Source organism: Humulus lupulus, chromosome 1 (genome assembly GCF_963169125.1).
Source record: "Humulus lupulus chromosome 1, drHumLupu1.1, whole genome shotgun sequence".
NCBI lineage: Eukaryota > Viridiplantae > Streptophyta > Magnoliopsida > Rosales > Cannabaceae > Humulus > Humulus lupulus.
The window spans coordinates 248,833,435-248,856,847 of NC_084793.1; the positions used below are offsets into that span (position 1 = coordinate 248,833,435).

Sequence of the window (23,413 nt, forward strand, 5' to 3'; positions counted from 1 at the left end):
ATCTTTCATTTAAAATTCTCTATTCAAAACCTGTTTCAACTTGTTAATTTTGCTCATATCTTTTCCTATAATCAACATATCATCTACATAGATTAAGAGAAAAGTAGGAGCAGCAGTGTTTATATCAGAAAAATACAGGCAAGTGTCGAATTCGGACCTTGTATAACCTACTTTGGTGACCACATCATCAAAAGTTTTATACCATTGTCTAGGGGACTGTTTTAATCCATAGAGTGATCTTTTTAATAAACAAAACAGCTCCTCTCCTTTTGTTTCCACCTTGAATCTATCTGGTTGGTTCATGTAGATTGTCTCTTCTAATTTTCCATTAAGGAAAGCAGTCTTCACATCCATTTGCTCCACTTCCCAATCATTTTGAACAGCTAGTGACAACAACATCCTTATTGTCTTCATTTTTACAGCTGGAGAAAAAATCTCTGAGTAGTCAATATGTAATGCCCCAAATTCTCCGATATGGTTTAATGGAGGGATTAGTAGGCCGGGAGGGCCATACTTGTTTAATCATGCCATTAATCAAATATATGCATGTTTATGTTAATTATATTATGATATGATGTTAAATGCATGCATGTGGGTCCACATTTCATGACAGGGGTATTTTGGTAATTTGGCTCGTTGATGGCGTAATTGTATATTTGTATGCATGTCGGTGATATATTGTTGAGGCCACATTATAATGTGGATTTTTTTGAGCTATTCGGCATGAGATGATCTTTGAATATTAAGTAGCGATTTAGTCATAACGGGATTAAGTTCGAGGCTCGGGGTGAGTCTCGGGATGTTTTAATGATTAGAGCGTTGCCGGGAATAAAAGGGTAACAGGATATGAATTATTGGTGTTTGGGATTATCGAGAATAGCGGGAATTGGAAAGCGTTAATTATGATTAACGAGATAGGTTGGAAAGGTCAAATTTGCCCTTGGGAGCCTTTAGAAATCTTTAATTGACCTAGGGGTATAATGGTCTTTTTACCCCTAGGATAGATATAAACTGATTTAGGCTGTAGAATTGAAAGGAAAACAAAGCAAGTTAGTGAAGCTTACCCGTACCTTCTCCTTCCTCCATCTCCTTTGTGATTTCTGTGATCTTGTTGAGGATTTAAGCTTGGGAAGTAGGCCTTGGGAGTTTGGGAGAGTGGTCTACCATTGAAGAGCACCACAACCTGAATTTGAGGTAAGTTTTTAGCCACTAGTTTCCATGTATGCTCTGTTTTGGTTGTTAGTTTCAGCTCTTGATTTTGATGTGGATAGTTGGAATCAATGGGAGTTTTTGTGTATGTTTGATTGGGTTTTGGTGAGGGGGTGATGTAGATGAGGTTTAGGGGTTAAATTGGATGTTTTGGTAAGGTTTGGGATTGGTTTGGAAGGTTGGTTTCAAGGGGAATCGCAAGGAGGGAAAATCAGTGTAGCTGCTGGTCTGAAGTTGGCGCCCTAGCGCCAGTCCTAGCGCCCCAGCGCTATGCAGGGCAGAGAGTAGCCCTCTCTGTTTCTGGGGCAGCGCCTCAGCGCTGGTTGGCAGCGCCTAGGCACTAGGTCAGTTTCAGGGTGTGTTGTTTTTAGGGCTCGGGATGGTTTTTAAGGCTCGGGGGTTGGTTCCTTTACCCCTTTTGAGTAGATTGAGAGTCCCGAGAGTGAGGGATTGATCTCGGGAGTGTGGTTTAGATTATGAACCATTCATTGATTTACTTTATTGATGGTTTCTAATTGGTTATGATTAGGTAACCACTAAGGAATCTAAAGGTTGATCGTTCTCAAGAGTCGTTCTTATATTATTTCTCGCTCGAACCCGAGGTAAGAGAACTGCACCCTGTGTATATGTGACATGCGTGATTGTATTGAGGCATGTTGATTGATAAATGTGGACATGGATTGCCTATTAAATGCTAGCGAATGTTGTATACTTATATATGTACTGACTAGTCAGGGACACTGACCTAAGAGTCAGAAATGGCATAGCGTCATGAACGCCGAGCCAAATGAAGATTATATCTAATCAATATCAGCGTTGAATGGCTCTAAGACATTAACGCTGGACCGACCCTAAGGTCGATGAACTTATAACCGCTTGTCTAGTCTGAGACTAGTTACGAGAGCCAGGGCTTAAGGCCCCGGTGACTGCTTGTCACATGGCTAGGGAACGCTGTTCCAGGGTTATGACTCTAAGGTCATGAGGAAGGTTATGTTGGTGATTAGTCACCATGCACCTATCCTGTTCGAATTAATAAAAGTTCACTTATCTATAAAGCCCCGGTGACCCTATCGTCACAAGGCTAAAGGGAGCTGGACCCAATTTAGTGACTTTTGCGACTGTCACCTATTTATTTGGACTGATGGTCCTGAATGATTATTACGATCATTGTTGATATTATACCATGTTTTATTGTGTTTTCTTGCTGGGTCTTGGCTCATGGGTGCTATGTGGTGCAGGTAAAGGGAAAGAAAAGCTCACCCAGCCTTGAGTAGAGAGCTTAGGTGGTGATGTGTACATATGCGGCAGCTTGACCACCACAGCCAAAGAGTTCTCAAAGGAACTAGGGGGTTTACCCTATTTTTGCCGCTTAGGTCGGTGGGTTTGAAATTTTGAAACAGTAATGACCTTTTTGAGTTGTAAATAACTTGTAAATGTTCTTGTGGGCCCATGAACAGTTTTATGTATTCAATACAATATATCATTTCATTTTTATTGATTTTCCACCTTAACTTGTTAATAACACTTGGAATACGTTTTTAACCAAAGGACTCGGGTAGCGGTTCAAATTTCCGGTTTACCGTAACTGTTTTGGGGTAACCAGAGCGTTACACAATACCTTCAACTTGTGTAAATCCCTTTGCCACTAATCTTGCTTTATATAATTTTTGATCACCTGGTGTAACTCCATTTTTCAACTTGAAAATCTATTTGCATCCTATCACTTTTTGTCTCTCGGGTTTGGGAACTAAAGTCCAGGTCTGATTCTTCTTTAAAGAATCAATTTCTTCCAACATGGCCTTCTTCCAAAGGTGAGCCTCCTTACATTCAGTAGCTTCTTTGTAGTTTTGTGGTTCATAACCTTTGAAATTTTTTATGACAACAAGTGCATATGCAATAATGTCAGCTTCAACTTCAACATATCTTGCAGGAAGCTTTATCTCCCTTCTTGGCCTATCTCGAGCAAGTTGGTAGTTTGCTAACTCTTTATCTTGAGACCTTTCTGTAGTCACTTCTTCTGACGTTTCAAATTGGTTGTTGGAGTCTTTCTCTATTGTTGTTTCCACCTCAAACTGAGTGTTGTTTCTACTACTAAGCGTGTCACCTGAAACACCAATAACATCACCTTTCTCATTTCCTATAAAGGGAAAATCAGATTCATTAAATACAACATCACGGATGGTTATAATTTTATAACTTTCTAAAGATAAAAGCCTATATCCTTTCACACCACCAAGATAACCAAGAAAAACACATTTAATGGATCTCTTACTAAGTTTATCATCAACATGATGAGCATAAGTAGCACAACCAAATGTTTTTAGGTGAGTTAATGATGGTGGTTTACCATTCCACAATTCTTCAGGAGTTTTGAAATTATTAACTCTGCTAGGACTTCTATTAATTAGGTAGCATGCAGTATATAGAGCTTCGCCCCAATAAACCTTTTTCATATCAGATTCTATCAACAAACATCTAAGTTTATTTAGCAAAGTCATATTCATCCTTTCAGCAACTTCATTTTGTTGAGGGGTATTGATTACAGTTTTATGCCTTTGTATTCCTAATTTCAAGCAAAGTTCATCAAATTCTTGATTTACAAACTCTAAACCATTATCAATTCTTAAGTTTTTAATTTTCAAATTAGTTTGAGTTTCAACAAGAGCTTTCCAAGTTTTAAACTTATCAAGGCATTCATTTTTATGTTTAAGTAAAAAAATCCAAACTTTTATACTATAATCATCTATTATAGACAAAAAAAATACTTGTTACCTCCCTGAGTTGTGGTTTTGCTAGCTCCCCATAAATCTGAATGTATGTATTCCAATGGGGTCTTTGCTCTATAGTTGCTATTTGAGAATTTATTTCTATGTTGCTTTCCCTGCACACACACTTCACAAAAGGGTAAGTTAACATGATTATAGTTTGGTAGTATACCTTGCTTTGAGAGTTCAATCAGTCCTTGCTTGCTGATGTGCCCCAATCTAGTGTGCCAAATCTGAGTGTCAAAATTTCCTTTCTTAACTACTGCTGCCACAGCTGGAGGAACAGTCTCACCATCATGATGATATAAGCCAAATTTCTTTACTCCTTTCATTTCAACCAAGAAACCTTTAGTGATCTTCATAATGCCTTTGTTAACTTTGTAGTTAAGACCTTCATCATCTAATGTACCCAACGAAATCAAATTTCTTTTAAGATTTGGTATATGTCTGACTTTGTTCAGAACCTTGGTAGTGCCATCTGAACTTTTAATGGCAATAGAACCAATGCCAACCACGTTACATTGGTGATCATTTCCCATCAACACTTTGCCTCCATCAATTTCTTTATAGTCCAGAAACCATTCCCTTTTAGGACACATATGATAGGTACAACCCGTGTCCAAAATCCAATCTTGTGCATCTCTTACAACTAAGACACAACACGCATCCCCATCTGAATCATAGGGATCATCTACTAAGGCAGTAGAATCAGAATTCTTACTGCTACTATCTTCACCTTTCTTTTTCTTCTTTAGTTCCCAACAATATCTAATTAAATGGCCAACCTTACCACAGTGATGACATTTCCGAGTTTCCTTTGGTCTAGACTTGGACCTTGAATGAAACTTAGAGTGCCCTCTTGAAGAACCCCTTTTCTGAGATCTCCCACGAACTATAAGACTCTCATCTTGTCTCTGTTGTTTTGCAGATTTTTCCCAAGTAAGCTCTGCATCTCTGGACCGAAGAGCACTCGTGACATCTTCAAGAGTGAGGGTGTCCCGACTGTACATTATAACAGTCTTCAATTCTTTGAATTGATCTGGAAGACTATTAAGAAGAATGACAACCTGATCCTCTTCTTTAATGTCTTCTCCCATATTTCCAAGAGCAAGAACTATCTTGTTTATCTCATCAAAATTCTGCTCCAAAGTTGAAGTTGTATTCATCTTGTATCCATAAATCTTTCCCTTCAAGAAAATCTTAGTTGCTGTGGTTTTTGTCATGTAGAGTTTCTCTAGTTTCTTCCATAAACCAGATGTTGTCTTCTCTCCAATAACTTGTCTGAGAACATTATCAGATAAATTCATTATGATTGCTGAACGAGCTTGCTTCATGATTAAACCAGAATCTTCCTTCTTCAATACATCTTCAGTTTTCTTTTCTGACGAGTCCTCTTTTTCTAAAGCTGAGTCTAACTTCTGGTATATCAAGATTGCCATCATTTTTTTTTCACAAGCTGAAGTCATCGGAGTCATCGAACTTGTCGAGTTCGAATCTAGTTGATGCAGATGCCATTGTTGATTCTTCAAGATTCTTGAATTAATGTCTCTTCAATCTCTGAGTTTCTCTCGTTGCCAAACCTGGCTCTGGTACCACTGTTGTAAACACAAACAACACAACTCAGTGTAGACACTAATTCAACTAAAACAACAATAGAAATTCAATGAAACAATTTGTCAAACACAAGAAAGACACAACCAGATTTATACTGGTTCAGCCCATAGAGTATTGGCCTACACCCAGTTCCTCCATGGGTTCCACAACAAAACAATATGTTACAACCTATTGATGATACTCCAACTCTATACAAAAAACCACTCTAGAATCAATCTCATAAATTGAGCAAGAAAAGAAGAGAAACTTGGCAAATCAATCTCTCTACTATGAGTTCTTGAACAAACAATCTCAAGACTCAAACCTTTCTCTCACTTCCCTTACAATTCTCTCAAAGTGTATCCCAAAGCCCAAAACCAAGAAAAAATAAGAAAAAATCGTATCTCTCTGAAGCTATTGAAGAAGCTTTATATCTGAGTTAAGTTTCAAAAATATGACAATACCAAAAATACCCTTGCTAGTTTGAAACGTATATAATAGTCCTAACAGAATGTTTAATGACTTGAGTTAGACTTATATGAATTACTTTATCAACTCTAGCCCAATTGCGTGGGATCAATGGAAACTCCCTCCTCAAGGGTGGATAATCTGCAACACAGATGTATCCATTGGGCAGCAAAACTCTGAAATAGTTGTAGTGTTTAGAAATATCAAGACAAAGATCATCTCTATCCATACCACTGCAGTACTTCAGACAAACCCAACATTAATAGAGGCTTTGGCATTATGTGAAGGAGCAAGGATTGCTGCAACTCTTGGATGGATGGCCAAAGGTTGTTTTCCAAAGCGATTGCAAAGTAGTCACTAAATTGATTCTAGGCCATGACACCGGGCAAGGTCACCATGCTCTCTCGGACCCAATCCAACTTTTTCACTCTGCTGTCAAAGATATGCCATGTCGGAACTCCGATACATCTCGAGAAGCTGTAATTTTGCAGCTCATAACCTTGTAAAATGGGCGAGGAAGAATGGCTGCCATGGAGTCCTCAACAAGGATGAAATACCTCCAGGCATTTTACAAGATTACAAGGAGTTTGAGCCAGCGTAATCTAAAGTGATTTATTTTATTTACATTTGCTGCGTTTAGTTTGTTATGCTCAGTATCGTTGGTAGTTTTAATTCTGTTTTTTTTTTTTTTTTTTTTCTGTTAGTGCCTCAGATGATTGTTCTGTTTAATTAGATTTCAGATGCTTATGTTTTCTGTCTTCTATGTCGTTGGACTCTATTTGTATTTGATTTTCGTTTATTAAATCTATTCTGGTCGCATTGTTAGGCACCAGTTATAAAAAAAAATATATAATAATAAGCAACCATTTGGTACTATGTGTTTTTACAAAGTATTATTTTGGTGCTTTCTATTTCAATAATACTCATATGGTACCCTGTATTTTAAAATCATACATATTTGTTACATTAAACTCAAATTTAATTAATAAAATTTTACAAATTAAATCAAACTGCTGTCAATTATGTAAGTTCCAAATTTAAATTTAATTACTTAATTACATATAACTGATGACAGTTTGATCATATTGACAAAATTTTATCTATCAAATCTGAGTCTAGGGTATCAAATATGTATAATTTTAAAATATAAAGTACCATATGAGTATTATTAAAAATAAAATGTACCAAAATGATATTATTAAAAATAGAAAGTAGGGCTGTGCAGAAATTTTTACAACCCGAATAATCCGCCCAAACCAACCCGAAAAAACCGCCAAAAAACGCAACCCGAATAAACCGACCAAAATTTAAACCGCCAAATTGTTACATTGGGCGGGTTGAAAATAATTATCAACCCGCCCAATTAAGAATTTATTATTTTTAATATATTAAAATAAATATATAAATTAATTAAGTTTTGTTTTAATTTTTTTACTATATATTTAAAATATTGTTTTAAGCTTAAAAAGATAAATTTCACATTATTAGTACTAGTATTTAAAAGAAAAAAATTACAAAAATATCAAAAAAAAAAATACCATTTTTGTTTGGGCGGGTTGACCCGACCAACCCACCCAAAAAAAAATACATTGGGTGGGTTAACCCGACCAACCCGCCCAAATTATTGGACGGGTTAAAAAAAAAAATTTCTTAATTGGGTAAGTTACGGGTCACTTTTGCTAATCCAATTATGACATTGAACGGGTAAAAATGTCTTGTAACCCGACTAACTCGTCCAATGCTCAGCCCTAATAGAAAGTATCAAAATGATATTTTGAAAAAATAAAAAGTATCAAACGAGTAAATAAAGAGTGACTTGATTCCATAATTATTGAAAAATAATAATGATTAGTAATCTAATGCCCAAAATCTATACTTTAAACTCAAAAAAAATTATATATAAAACTTTGTTGTCTTAAATAAAGTACAATAGTCAGAGTTTCTTTTTTTTAGAAAAGTACAACACTTAGCTATGAACATAATTAGCATTACTATTTAGATTTATTTAGAAAGAAAAAAAATTAATGACAATGTTATTTTCTCAGTGCAAAATATCTCTCCCAAGTGGAGCTACCTTTTAATCATTTCTATTCGAAAGACTACAATGGTGGTGACAGTACACTGTTTTTTATCACCCACGCCTAATTTAAAAAGCTATATGCTTAAAAACCATTTCTAACTTACTTTTCAGAACTTTGACCAACAATATGTCTTTTTCCAACATTAATTTATTTTAGGTAGGTAACCATCTAGTACCTTGTGTTTTTGCAAAATATTATTTTGGTATCTTTTATTTTCAATAATGCTCATATGGTACCTTGTATTTTAAAATCGTACATATTTGGTATCATAAACTCAAATTTAATTAATAAAATTTTACCAATTTAATCAAACTGCTGTCAATTATGTAAGTTCCAAATTTAAATTTAATTACTTAATTACATATAACTGATGACAGTTTGATCATATTGACAAAAATTTATCTATCACATCTGAGTCTAGGGTATCAAATATGTATAATTTTAAAATACAGGGTACCATATGAGTATTATTGAAAACAGAGGGTACCAAAATAATACTTTACAAAAACATAAAGTATCAAATAAGTAAATTGCCTTTATTTTATTGTACACAAAGGATCATTTTTATTCTAATATTCTTATTTGTTACCCTATGATGCCCAATACTTTAATATTATGATTGTTATAAATTAGTATTAGATTTTATATATTTTAATTTAAAATAAAATATTTATGAAATTTGGTAATTGAATTATATTAATAATAACATATAACACTAAATGACCAAAAACAAATGGAGAAAATAAATCTAAGTTAGAAGAAAATGAATTAACATATCTATTTTAACTTTTTAGATCTTGTAGAATTTTTGCTTCAACCATTTTAAATCAATTTAAAAGAAAAATTAAATATACAAATCAAAACATCTTCAATAGAGTGTTAAATTAGTGACATAGTGCTACATTTATACTAAATTTGATACAATTTTTTTCAACAGCAAAATTTAGTATAATTTTTAGTATTTATTACAGTTTTTTTTAAATTTAAGCACAATTATAAATATTGTGCCCAAATGTAACATCTATTAATTTTTTATGCTACATTTGATTTAATTTTGCAGTATTTATTAGAGATGTTATTATTTATTTTATAGATACCCATTGGAACTTATGAGAGTTAAAATAAAAATAAGCTTAAAAATAGTATGAATATTTAATTGTATTGGTGCATTGGCTATGATGGTTTTGCAAAATCTCCTTGACATCTTTTTATTGTAATGATATTCAAGAACGAATAAGCATTATTTCCTTTCAGTTCGTTTTTTTAAGTGGGATTATTTCCTTTCAATTCAGTGCCCTTTTTCTTTTTTCTTTTAATAAAAAATATAATATAAGATAAACCCAATATGACGTCGTTTTCTAAAAACTAATTACCCGAAAGCTAACCAAAAAAAAAAAAAAAATCGTCCCGCCGACCAAAAATGCCGGCGACGAAGCCCAAAGCGCGGTCACCGAGCTCGGATAGCATGGGCACAAGGGTCTGGCTCTACTCAATCTTGCTCACTCTGCAATACGGCGCTCAGCCGATTATCTCCAAGAGTTGTATCAGGTACTTCAACGTCTTTTTCGATTTTTTTTTTTTTTTCTTACAATATTAATCCATTCGTGATTTAACATTTTGTTCTGCCTGTTTTCTCTTTTTGGTTTTTGGTATTTTGGATTATTTGTGTTCATTATACCTGGATTCTGATATTCGGCCACTCAATTGGGATCCAAGCTGAGCTGGGTTTTCAGTTTTATTTATGTCCGTCCAAAAAATGGCTTCTGAGTTAGGATTGAAATGGGAAATTGCAGACCTTACGCCATGCGGGGATTAGAATTAGGTGTTAGGGCTTTTGGAATTTTATCAGTATTCTTACATATGTAGATTGTTTTTGTTAGTCCAGCTAATTAGAGATTTTATTAGTGTAATATAATTTGTCTATAAAAAAAATATGAATGCCATTAGAAACCCATTTCAATAAGTGAACCGAAGAATGTTATAGTAAGTTTTTTTGTTGTCATCATATTCTTAAAATTTATGTTTACGTAAGTTTAGGTTCTTTTTATATTTTATTATAGCTGCCAAGATATTTGCAGGTTTTTTCCGTTTTATCTTCAAGTAGAAGACGGCTCATGGTTTATTTGATACTATATATGCGAGTCATTAACTAGTTATATACTTTGTTGCAGACGGGAGGTTATTGTGACTTCATCTGTCCTAACATGTGAGGTTGCAAAGGTAATTCTTCTAGTATGTAGTAAATTTGAAAAGATTTCAATTCTAGATATAGTTAATCATGTTTTGAGTTTCATGTTTGATGTCGTCGTTAGATTGTTAGTGCCTTATTTGTCATGGCAAAAGACGGTACTCTGAAGAAAGTATACAAAGAATGGACTTTGGTTGGTGCACTGACTGCATCAGGACTCCCTGCTGCTATATATGCATTGCAAAACAGTTTACTGCAAATTTCTTACCGAAATCTCGATTCTCTTACGTTCTCAATGTTGAACCAGACAAAAATATTCTTTACTGCCCTGTTCACATTTTTCTTGTTGAGGTATGTCCCAAATTCTACCACTATTAGTTATCATAATTTATTTTGCCTACTCAACCTTACATAGACTATTATCTATAGAAGCTGTAAAATTTACTTTCTATTCATTCTGATTTTATTGTCATATTTAACTTAGCACATTAGAAATTGCTGTCATACGTGATTGAAAGCCTATTTTTTAATTGCAAACAACTTATTTTTTTGTGGTTGATAACCTTTATTAGATTATGTAATATTATATTCGAAAATAAGTCTACAAATATGTATATGTTGCTCTTAAATTTTTGACTATATTTGACACGATCAAATGTTAATGTGCCTGATCAAATGTAGGCAGAAACAATCAATTCAACAGATAGGGGCTTTATTCTTGCTGATCATTGCAGCTGTTCTTCTAAGCTTTGGTGAAGGCTCTAGCAAAGGTTCTACTAGTGTCAATGCTGATCAAGTTTTATTTTATGGCATCATTCCCGTCTTGGTTGCCTCTGTGCTCTCAGGTCTTGCATCCGCCTTGTGCCAATGGGCTTCTCAGGTTGCCTAGAAATTTACTCTCTTTATTGAAGAATTATTTTTTGCATCTCCTCTGATCTTTAATGTGTGTCTGTATTATAGGTCAATAAACGTTCATCATACTTGATGACTGTAGAAATGTCCATTGTTGGAAGTTTGTGCATGTTGGCTAGTACTTTCAAGTCTCCAGATGGTGAAGCTATCAAACAACATGGATTCTTTTACGGTTGGACTCCATTAACTGTGGTAATAATCTTGAATACGGAATTTTCCCCAAAAGGAAAATACAGAGGGATTGCTTCTTTATTATTAGTTGAAGCTCCATTCGTGCTTTAGCGAGGATAATAGATGAGTTAAGAGAACTAAGGAAATTTAGTTACAATGGCATTTCATTAATTCTCTTCTGACAATTTCTGTTTTTCCTCTTTCCAGATCCCAGTTTTGTTCAATGCTTTCGGGGGAATTCTCGTCGGCCTAGTAACCAGTCATGCGGGTGGTGTTAGAAAGGCAAGTTTGACTAATTTCTATGATAAAATGATAACTAATTCATCTGAATGATCCCAAGCTCAGCTTCTTTATAATATATTTACTATCAAATTGACTAGTAAAATCAAAAGAAAGTATAAAGCTGCACCTGTAGCATTAAAGTTGGCATCTGTAATTTCGTAACAACCAAATGGTTTGTAAATCGATGAATATAATAATGTGCTGGCAGGTTTAGCTTTAGATTAAGTTCTATGATGGGAATGGCTGGGAGGATTACTCTCCATTGTTCATAAATTTTGTGTTTTACTTCTAATCTCAATAGTCATAGTGCATATGATAAGCTATTTTCTTTATCATTTTGCAGGGGTTTGTCATAGTTTCTGCACTTCTTGTTACGGCGTTGCTGCAGTTCATTTTTGAAGGGAAACCACCTTCAATGTATTGTCTTGTGTCTCTTCCTCTCGTGGTTAGCAGCATTTCCATATACCAGAAATATCCATACCCAATTAAAAAGAAGGATTAGTAAAATCTAATGCTTTATTATGCAAAGGATTCATAATTAATCAGCCTTCATTAGTTATGGTTACATTTTGGTTCAGCTTGTTGCACTTTACAAAGATGTTAGGTAGAGTTTATTTTAGTAGTTTCTATGCTTGCTGTCATCAATCCATATATTATTAGATGATATAATTATAAGACGCAAAAGAAAATACAATACAACAAGAGTAATTGGTGAATATATACATATATATATTTATTTAATGTGATTTTGCAAATTGATATTTTTTGCGAAATAACCTTTTAGACAGGGTGTTTGGTATTTTCGAGAGGGTATCGAGTATGTTAGACAAGGAGTTGAGCGTGTTTAGAAAATCCTATTTTGAAAGTGACCGGAGAAAAGCCTTATTCTGCCAAGTATCCCTAATTTCAAATGTATTTGTTAAGCAAGCTTTGATCTGAGAGAAATAAAAGATACGTCTATTACTATCCCTTTATTATCCCTCTTCCATTAGTTATTTACAAAAATGTCATCTTAAAATAAGAGGTACATGGCCTTCACATCATGAAATAATGAAAGTTATAAAATTATTTTTCTTACCACACTTAGTATAACATATGAATTATGTCATATGTAATAAGAAATCAATTTTGTTCATTACTTGTAAGTATGCATGCTGGTAAGGTTGTTATTTTTATTAATTTTATATTGTGTTTAAGAAAACATACATTGGAATTTTCCTTTAAAAAAGAGTGTCTATCCATGGGAGGGCGTTCTAATGAAGTCTTATTGTCCCTTAATAAAAGCTACAAGATAATTACCCCTTGAATTTATTATTAGTAAAATTATTTAACTTATATATAATAGTAGAGTAATGATATGTGCATGCACAAGTTACACCAAAATATTACACACACCTATATGACAATTCATTTTTAATCTGGTGATATGTTTCTTAAATAAATGTAATTAGTTGAAGAAAATTATCACACAAATGGGCCAATCACAATATAATTACCCTTGAATTTATTATTAGTAAAATGATTAAACTTATATATAATAGTAGAATAATGATATGTTCACACACAATTTACACCAAAACATCTCAAACATAGGTGACAATTCATTGTAAGATATATTTCTTAAATAAATGTAATTAGTTTAAAAAAATTGTCACATAAATATATGTAATATGTTTTGGTGTAAATAGTGGGACCCATCTTAACTTCCCATTATTAATTTTGTAATAAATTTTTGTTCATTATTTATTGTCAATTTATAATATATGATCATTGAACTTATTATTAATTAAATAATAGTTAAATTATGGGTGCTTCTATATGCACTCTTCTGTTTTCTTTACCATCCCTTTTCAAATAAACCCTAACCTAATCACAATTTTAAATTAAAAATTACTAGTATCATTAGTAAAATTATTTGTAAAATCACAATATTAAATTTTATATTTGTAAAATTACACTATTAATTTAATATTTTTTAAGAATAACAATTAATTAACATAGAAATAATATATTTTATATTTTGGAGGTATTAAATAATTACTTTTCAACCAGGATGTTTATATCAAAATACATATTATTATGTTGGGTTGATGTATAGTTGACTTTTAATTGTCTTTGATGTCATTATATTACAGTGAATTGATGATATATATTTTTGTAAATAAAAATTTTCAAAAATCATATTTTTTTAAATATAAAATTATACTTTTGAAAAAAAAAATTAGGGAAGGTAAAAAAGTAAAAATAATAATAATATGATGTATTTATGAAAAATAGATTTTTTTCATATTTATGTGTTTTTTAAGGTTGTTTTATATAAATATGGACATTCAATTTTTCTACTTTTTTTTATAGCTTTTTGATTTGAAAGTTCATATTTATGAGATTTTCTTTCCCATAAATTTGAAAAAATTTATAATTATGCCACATTTTTTTATCATAATTATGCTTTCTTTGATTTTTGAAGGTAAATTTTTTTAATTTTTCCTTCATTTTTTATTATTTTTTCACTTTTTTTCCTTACTTATTTTTTATTCCATTTTTTCCTTTTTATTTTTTTTTCATTTTTTTCTACCCATTTTTTCTTTCATCTTTTTTTTCTTTCCATTTTTTCATTATGTTTCTTCCTTTTTTTTTTCATTTTTATTCATTTATCTATTTTTTTCTTTCATTTGTATTGTTCTATTATTTTTGTTCATATTTTTTTTTCAGTTTTTTTTTCTACTAATTTTTTCCTTCATCTTTTTTTTTTTCTTTCCATTTTTCATTATTTTTATTCTTCTTCTTTTCATTTTTTTAGTCGTCATTTCTTTTGTTTTTTTCATATTTTTTTAGTTTTCTTTCCTTAGTTTTTTTCCTTTTTCTTTCTTCATTTTTTCCTTCCGTTTTTTCTTCTTTTTTGTACTTATTTTTTTCTCCTTCCATTTTTTTTCTTTTTTTTCACACATATATTTTAACATTACATAATTATTTTACTATTTTATTATCTTTTATTATTGTAATTATTTTTTTATAGTTTTTTCCACTATATGTAAAAAAAATTCAAATCATTTTTTTCAACATTTTCTTTTTAGTGTAACCATTATAGGAACATCCAAATTTGGAATGAAATCACAATTAAAATATGAAAATGTGAATGGGTAACCAATTTCTCTTATGGGAACATTCAAAACTAGAAAAAAAAATTATATGAAAATATGAATGGGTAACCAGTTATCCTAGTGAGAATATCCAAATATGTAAAAAAAAAAATGAAAACTTGAATGGGTAACTAGTAACCCTGATAGGAACATCCAAATTTAGAGAGAAAAAAAAATAGATATGAAAACGTGAATGGATAACCAATTACCCTGATAAGAACATTCAAATCTAAAGAAAAAAAAATTATGAAAATGTAAATGGGTAACTAGTTACCCTAGTGGGAACATCGAAATTTGGGGAAAAAAAATTAGATATGAAAACTTGAATAGGTGACCAGTAACCTTGATAGGAATATCCATATTTGGAAAGAAAAAAATAAATATAGAAAACACGAATGGGTAACCAATTACCCTGATGTAAACATTCAAATTTGAAAGAAAAAAAATATGATATGAAAACGTGAATGGTGTTGGGTTTTATGCCCTTATAAAACCATGTCGGACATGTAACACGATTTCATATTGTCAATAAAAGTAGTAGAAATCATTTAGTTTGACAATTGTGTTACTTACTTGTTTTATTACATGATTATTGAAATAATACAAACATTTATAAAATCCCGAACATATGGATAGTTACAATTATAGTGACTAGGTCACAGTGGATTATAGTTGTAATTATATGTTCAAAAGAACGAGTCCTAAGATTAGATCAGTGCATTGGATTTTCACTGATTAGGTAATCTACGATATGATCTACTTACACATTGGGGGTGTGATGTCTTGTCCAAGGCATTGACCAAGTAGATAAGATCGGATGTATTTGGTTACATCGGACTAGGACCAATATTGATTATTGATTGATAAATAAGTATCATTGTTATTGCAGGATCTTGGAATTTAAATCTAGATGCATGCTTCCTATTATTTTTCCAAACACATAATTGAAACATATAATAACATGACATACATATGAACATCAGATTCGTAAATTAACATAAACACAAAGATGTAGAAACTTACAAATATGCAGCGGAATTGGAACAACTTATTCCTTCAATCTCTCTAACCCTTGATTCATTTCTGTAATAGAGTATTATCAAGAGATTGAACTAGATCAGCAACACAGTCTTCCTCGCCAAGCCTTTGATCAACCTAGAACCAGCTGGTTCTCAACACATGAGATAGAGATCTAGAAGAAGAAGAGATAGTGACTAAGAAAGAATTAGAGTGTCTAGGTTTACACTTACCCAATGAATCAACTGAGACTAACTTATGAAAACCCTAGATATCATATTCCTTATATAGACAACTTAATGGACTTTATTTAAATTTAAATTAATTAAAATAATAAACAAAAAGATAAAAGCTTTGGGCACCCACAAATGGACTTGGGTCCAATCTCTTTGTTTTGAATTTAAATCTTAATCGGGCCTAAATTCAAAACCTTTTATTTATTTTTTTAACTAATTAATTAAATCCTTATTCAAATTAACTAATTATAATTTGAAACTTGATTTAATATTATTTATTTATATTGACACCAATTTATCAATATTAATAAATTTACCCAAAGATTCTCTTTTATTCTCCAAATCTCATATCTCTATAAATTTTCCAAAATTGACCTAGTCAACTTTAAAAATCTTAATTGATAATTAAATCAATTAATTGAGACATTCTAGATGACTTACTCAAAGGTGATGCGGCGACTATAGATCCATGAAATCAAGCTCCTATGAGTTACCATGAATTTATTTAAGAATAATTTCACTACCTCATTAATTCATCGTGACTCCACTATAGACTCGGAATTGAACTCTTGAATTCATAGAACGTATTTTTCAAACCATAAATACGTTATCAATTTTTATAACCATTACAGTCAGTCAATCCTCTATCGATGACTTACTAACGAGCTGGGTGAAAATTACCGTTTTACCCCTCATCAATATTTTATCCTTAACTCCCACTAAGTTCCTTATAAATGATATTTCCGTGAACTTAATCACAGAAATGAGATCTCAATCATTTAACCTTTTGAACAAAGCAATTAAGGAAATCATCTTTTCACTTTTCATACAGAAGTTATAGATTTCATATCTATGAATAATACTCCCACTCAATTACACTACTAAATCTCCAAGATGTAAGTATGGGCTAGACCGTAGGGTAAGCTGGTAACGAACAAGTCACAAGATTTATATAATATAATTAGTAGAATATTATCACTTAGAATTTAGATCGACTTAACCTATGATCAACGTTGTGACATTGATTAGATTCGATAACTGTTGGGTTTTATGCCCTTATAAAACCATGTTGGACATGTAACACGATTTCATATTGTCAATCAAAGTAGTAGAAATCATTTAGTTTAACAACCGTGTTGCTTGCTTGTGTTTATTACATGATTATTGAAATAATACAAACATTTATAAAATCAGGTGTGGGATGTCTGAACACGCACGTTTATATTGCGTGTCCGAGAATTCAGGAATAGAACAGACACGTGATGTCTAGTATACGCACGTTTATATTGTGTGGTTTACTTTATAAGGATCCGGGGGTATGTCAGACCTCTGATGCACCACGAGCTTAATGTGGCGCTAGCTCGTGGCTTCTACTATGTCGACACAATGGCTCCAAGCGATGAGCAGCTAAATGATCCATCAACTCAGGCTAATTGTTTAGGGGACCATAACAAACAGCTCTGGGTGGACAGTTGACACATGGCAGATCAATTCAGACCCTTTTCCAGCTCGACAAAGTGCGTGCGGATCTTCAGGGCACACATTTCCCCCCCAAGCCCCTGCTCGTGACCTATAACGTCATCTTTGATCTTCACAGTGGGGGCTTTTAAACTTCCTTTTCAACTCCCCATACCCTGCCCACCACTTGGGTGTCGGACACGTGGAACGCCGTGGTTGGCGTCTGTTTGGATTTCGAGGATTGTATTAAATGGCCTAGCCACCTTTTTGCCGTTGTTTTATCTTTCGAGTTACGACCCTCGTATCTCGCATTAATCTGATTGGACGGTCCTCATTTCCTCATGCCTCTTACGTATATATAAGGTTGGCAGTTTTCAGTACTAGTCACCCTTCATTCGAAATTTTTCTTTATTTCCTCTCTTTCGAGTTTTAGAAACTTTCCTTCTTCTTCTTTTGATCATAATCCCATAAATCCCCACATTCCTGCCGCAAGAGCCTTTCAGAAGTCCAGCCTCAAGGATTCCACCAGGGCATATTCCTACGTTGCCTGCAACTTTTATTCGGAATATACTTTGTAAGTTCTCTATCCGTTGTATGTTTTGATTTCCCTGTTTCTTTGTTATGCAAAACTACGTTTCATAGTCATAAACGATAGGCTGTTTCTTTGTTGGTTTTTGGGGCATAGGTTCCGATTCTAGGCATATTGAGTATACCTAAAAACATGTCTAGGAATGCGATGTTTGCAACTAGGTAATTTCTGGGTAACTTTCTGGGTAAATTTCTAGGTAAATTTAGGAAATACCTATTCGGAATATGGAAGGTGAGAGGTTTTTAGGGTGTAAAACTGGGTAGCTTAGGGGCCACTCTTCGAAGGTGGTTTTCCCCTCAAAACCTCTCCTCCAAGGCAAGTAATAATCTGACCCTCCTGACACAAGGATCCCTGGATATCAGGGATCCGTTGGAGACTTAGGCGTGTGGCTATGGCAGCGCGTGGCATCACACCCTGCGGGCTGAGATTACCTTAGCTCGCGTATGAAAAACCATTCTTCTCGCGCTGCTTGTCTTTTCTTAGCTTTTAGGTCGCCCACTAAGTTTTTTTTCTTTTTTTCGTTCTTGTTTGTTAGGCGATCAGATGGGGCCCAAAAAGAATGTGCCCAAGAAAGGCGCAGTCGGCTCATCATCCCAGCAATCCAGCAGGGGAAAGGAGGTCGCAATTGAATCCCCCATCCCTCCGTTCGGTCCCACGGTGGAGAGGGAGGTCGAGGTGGGACCTGACGCTTACTTCGAGGCGGAAAAGATAGTCTCGAAGATCACGATCCAAGGGAGGGTCAATAAAATTATGATGTCCCATAACATCGAGATTGGGGCTGGCGCTCTTATCGCCCGACCTCCCTTTGAGGGGGAGAGGAGCTGCACACCACTGGAGGAAGAATTCGCGGCCTGGAGCGACAAGCACTTGAAGGCCGGGGCCTTCGTCCCCCTCGACCAGTACTTTGCCAACTTCCTCAACTATGTGAAGCTGGCGCCATTTCAACTCCCTCTAAACTCGTATCGTCTACTGGCCGGGCCAAGGTATCTTTTCATGCAACAAATGTGGGAGGTCCCTACCCCTGCGGATATCCTCTATTTCTTCTACCTTAAGGCCAGCCCGGATCAATGGGGACGAGGCGACGGGTTCTACTACCCAACCTGCTTCCCGAACTCTCCTGCAGTCATCGAACTGCCCAGCCATCCCAATGACATCAAAGACTAGTTCTTTATGTCGAATGGGTTTCGCAACTGCGAACACCATTATTTCAACCGTCCTCGTAAGTTTCCTTTCTATTTTCTGTTCGCGAAATCATCATATTATTATTTTATTCTTTCTTTTCGTGTGTATACTGACTAGAGCATCACCGTGCAGCCATTTTTGCGAGGACGACCAAATCAGTGACCCTTGGGGGTCAATACGACACTTTGGCAGGGCTTCCGCCTAGTGAGAAGGATTACCGCCAGCTCGTGTCTGATGAGACGATGTTGGCGTGTAAGTTAATTTCTGCGAGCCAGACTCTGGCCTTAAGGAGGATGCGGGCTAACTACCCAGTAGCTCGGGAGCTGGCGCCTATCCTCGAGGGGGATGCCACAGTCGGCGACGACGATGAGAAGGATGAAGAAAATGAGGTGTCGCTCGTGCGAAAAAGGCGAGCTCCTGAGGCTTCTCAGGGCCCCGATGTGGAACGGGCTCAATCGGGGGCAGCAGCCGGCCTCTCCGGCCAAGGTAACCTATACCCGCTTAGTGATCTAAACAGGGTTGCCGTAGACCTTAGGCTTGTTAGGTTTAACCCAAACCAGCTCATACACCATCACCAAGATGACCCGGATCGTAACATAACCCTGCTCCAGTGCGTAGACCAACTAGTATTATGCCATGATATGGGCTGTCCTTTAGGTCGGCCTTTTTTGAGGAGTACGGGACCAACCTTAGGTCATGGCCCTCCCTCCTAGAGGATGGAGTCGCTCCAGGACTTAGACAATACGTAGAGGAGTCTAGTCCTGAGGTAGATCCAGACCTAGAACCCTCTCTGATTCATGAAGTAATAAACTTAGACTCCCCTATAGAAGTTCTGAGGCCGGAGGTCGTGGCAATAGATTCCTCCTCTAGCTCGGAGGGTAGGACTTTTTCAATACACCTTTATATTTCTCTTGCAATAAAACAACATTACACATATACTAACATCCTTTTTCTTTTGTTTTAGGCGAGGAGATGGCACAACCCGGAGACAGCGGCCTGCGCTCCATCTTCCTGGGGGGGAACCCTTCCTCCGGACCACCTGGGCCATTGGTAAAGAGACCCCGGCTAACCAAGAAAACTCCTGCCTCCGGGACAACCTCCAAGTCCCCTGCCAAGGGGAGAAGTCAGATCCCCACAGCCACAGAGAATATGCCTCCACCTCCCCCGCGACACCCAACCCCTACTCGGGAACAGGTGGCACCAGTTGGAACTCCGCCAGTCCACGCCCCCATCGTGCGCATCCCAGTTAATGCCCAAGATCTGGAGAAAATCCCAGACACCTTCCGGGGGACAGTCTATGAGATCGCAAGCTATACGGTGGAGCATTATTACAAGGCCAATTCTAAGGACTTAAGGGAGATCGAGGCGAGGATCCCCGAGAATGTCATAGAGTCCGCACTGGGGATGAACCTCACGGTAAGCTTACTTAGTTAAATTCTTTTGCTTTCTTCCCAGCACGTGCCTTACTTTCTTTACTTCTTTGAGGGCGGCTTTGGCTCTACACCGCAGTGTAGCTCGGTCCAGGGTCAGGACTGACGAGCTCAGGGGCGAGCTCCAGACTGCTCAGGCCACTCTCGCATCTACTCAACAACAAGAGCAAAATGCCAAGGCTGCCCTGACGGTTGCCCAAGAAGGCAAGCAGGCTGCGCAGGCCACCTTGGCTGCTGGGAAGTCTGAACTCGTGGAGGCCAGGGCTAAGCAGCTGGAGGCCGAGGCCGCCACCAAGGCAGAGAAGGTGTCCTCCACGCTTGGCCTTTCCAAGAATTCCACCGGTATCATGCTCAAGGTTTCGGCCTCCCTGGAGGTGGCGAGTTTTTCTAGAGCATCCGCATTGGCGTTTTGCTCACAAGGGATCTGCTCGACTCGGCTGTATTCAAAATCAGACAGCTCCGTCTTCACCTTGGCCAGGTAGGCTGCCATCTTGGCTCCTCGCGCTTGGTATTCCCCTAATACTTGGTTTACCACGAGCTGGGAGTCGCTGTAGCACTAGACGGCCTTGGCCTTCAAATCCTTAGCCACTCTAAGCTCAGCCAATAAAGCTTTGTACTCTGCCTCGTTGTTGGATGCCTCGAACCTGAACCGCAGCGTGAAGTGGAAACGATGCCCCTATGGGGATATCATAATGATTCCAGCTCCGAACCCGTTCTCGTTAGATGAACCATCCACAAAAACTCTTCACATGGCCTGCATCGGTTCTCCCAAAGGTTCCTCTTGGAATTCAGTGCATTCAACCATGAAATCAGCCAGAGCTTGGCTTTTGATTGCAGTCCGTAGGACATAAAATATTTCGAATTGGCTGAGCTCAATAGTCCATTTCAATAGACGCCCCGATGTCTCAGGTTTCTGAAGTACCTGTCTTAAAGGTTGATCGGTCATGTCGTGGATTGAATGGGATTGGAAGTACGACCTAAGCTTTCTGGAGGCCGTGATAAGGTAGAAAACCATCTTTTCCATTAAAGGGTATCGTGATTCAGCTCCGAGAAGTCTTTTGCTAATGTAATAGACCGGCTTTTGAACACAGCCCTCTTCTCGGACTAGCACAGCTCTAGCCGCATCTTCCGTAACAGATAAGTAAAGAAAAAGAGGCTCTCCTACCGTTGGTTTAGACAACACTGGTGGCTCGGCTAAATGTGCTTTTAGATCGAGGAAGGCTCGCTCGCATTTCTCGGTCCATTCATATTTTTTATTCCCCCGGAGCAGGTTGTAGAATGGCAAACATTTTTCGGTTGACTTAGAAATAAACCGATTAAGGGCTGCCACTCTTCCTGCCAGACTTTGGACGTCCTTTTGCGACCTGGGCGGCGCCATCTCGATCAGTGATCTGAATTTGTCGGGGTTTGCCTCTACCCTTCTAGTGTTGACTATGAATCCTAGAAATTTTCCTGATGCCACCCCGAATGTACACTTTTGGGGATTCAGCCTCATACCATATTTCCTCAAGATCTTAAAACATTCCTTCAGATTGGGAATATGGTTATCGACAGTTTTTGACTTGACCAACATGTCGTCAACATACACTTCCATATTTTTCCCAACCTGATTACCGAACATTATGTTGACCAATCTCTGATATGTAGCTCCCGCATTCTTCAGCTCGAAGGGCATGACCTTATTACAATTAACGTTGGTTTGAGTCATGAAGCTAGTATGATCTTGGTCCGCAGGATTTATAGCGATCTGGCTATAACCCGAGTACGCATCCATGAAGGGCATGAGCTCGTGCCTCACAATGGCATCCACCAATTGGTCAATTCTCGGCAAGAGGAAGCAATCTTTGGGGCATGCTTTATTCAGATCAGAAAAGTCGGTGCAGGTTCACCACTTTCCGTTGGGCTTTGGGACCAAAACAGGATTGGCGACCCAGATCGAGTATCTTGCCTCGCGAATAAAGCCGCATTTTAAAAGTCGAGCTACTTCCTCTTCTAGGGCCGCAGCTCAGGTCGTTCCCAGGCGCCTCTGTTTCTGGGACTTCGCGGGCATGTTTTTATCCAAGTTAAGGGTATGCATGATGACGCTTAGGTTGATTCCTATCATGTCTTCATGAGACCAAGCGAACACGTCTAGATTTTCTTGTAGAAATTTCAGCAGCTTTGCCTTTCTCTCATTACTAAGGTTTTTCCTGAGCTTAACCACCCTCGAAGGGTCTTTAGGATCGATGTTCACCTCTTCGAGCTCTTCGATGGCCTGGAGCTCAGATCTATCTTCGCCTATTCTTGGGTCGATATCATAACTCAAGGTGGTACCTACGCCATCGGCTTTCTGAGGTTTTTCTATCCCAGGATTAGCTCTTACTTCCTGAGATTCCTCGTTCTTGCCCTGAATGGCCATCGTCTGCTGCCCATGTCGTGACTTTCCCTTCATGGAAATGCTATAGTATTCCCTGGCAGTGAGCTGATCGCCTCGGACTGTACATATCCCCATAGAGGAGGGGAATTTGACTACAAGGTGGCGTACAGAAGTTATGGCTTCGAATGCCATCAACGTAGGCCGACCCAAAATTGAATTGTACGCGGCGGGACAATCGATGACCACAAACTCGAGGAGTTTGGAAACAGTTCGTGGTCCCTCACCCAAGGTTATTACTAACTCGATCGCTCCTGACCCTTCGCCAGAAAACCCATA

At 36.5% G+C, this 23,413-nt stretch overlaps 1 protein-coding gene across 1 annotated transcript; it reads left to right on the forward strand.

Annotated features, from left to right (window-relative positions):
* The first annotated feature begins 9,390 nt into the window (after positions 1-9,390).
* Positions 9,391-12,410, forward strand: LOC133805311 (UDP-N-acetylglucosamine transporter ROCK1). The gene is made up of 7 exons (XM_062243454.1): positions 9,391-9,664; positions 10,288-10,336; positions 10,429-10,655; positions 10,986-11,184; positions 11,265-11,408; positions 11,595-11,669; positions 12,013-12,410. The coding sequence occupies exons 1-7, from the start codon at positions 9,537-9,539 to the stop codon at positions 12,169-12,171; spliced, it is 981 nt and encodes a 326-aa protein (XP_062099438.1). The 5' UTR covers positions 9,391-9,536; the 3' UTR covers positions 12,172-12,410.
* The last annotated feature ends 11,003 nt before the right edge of the window (positions 12,411-23,413 follow it).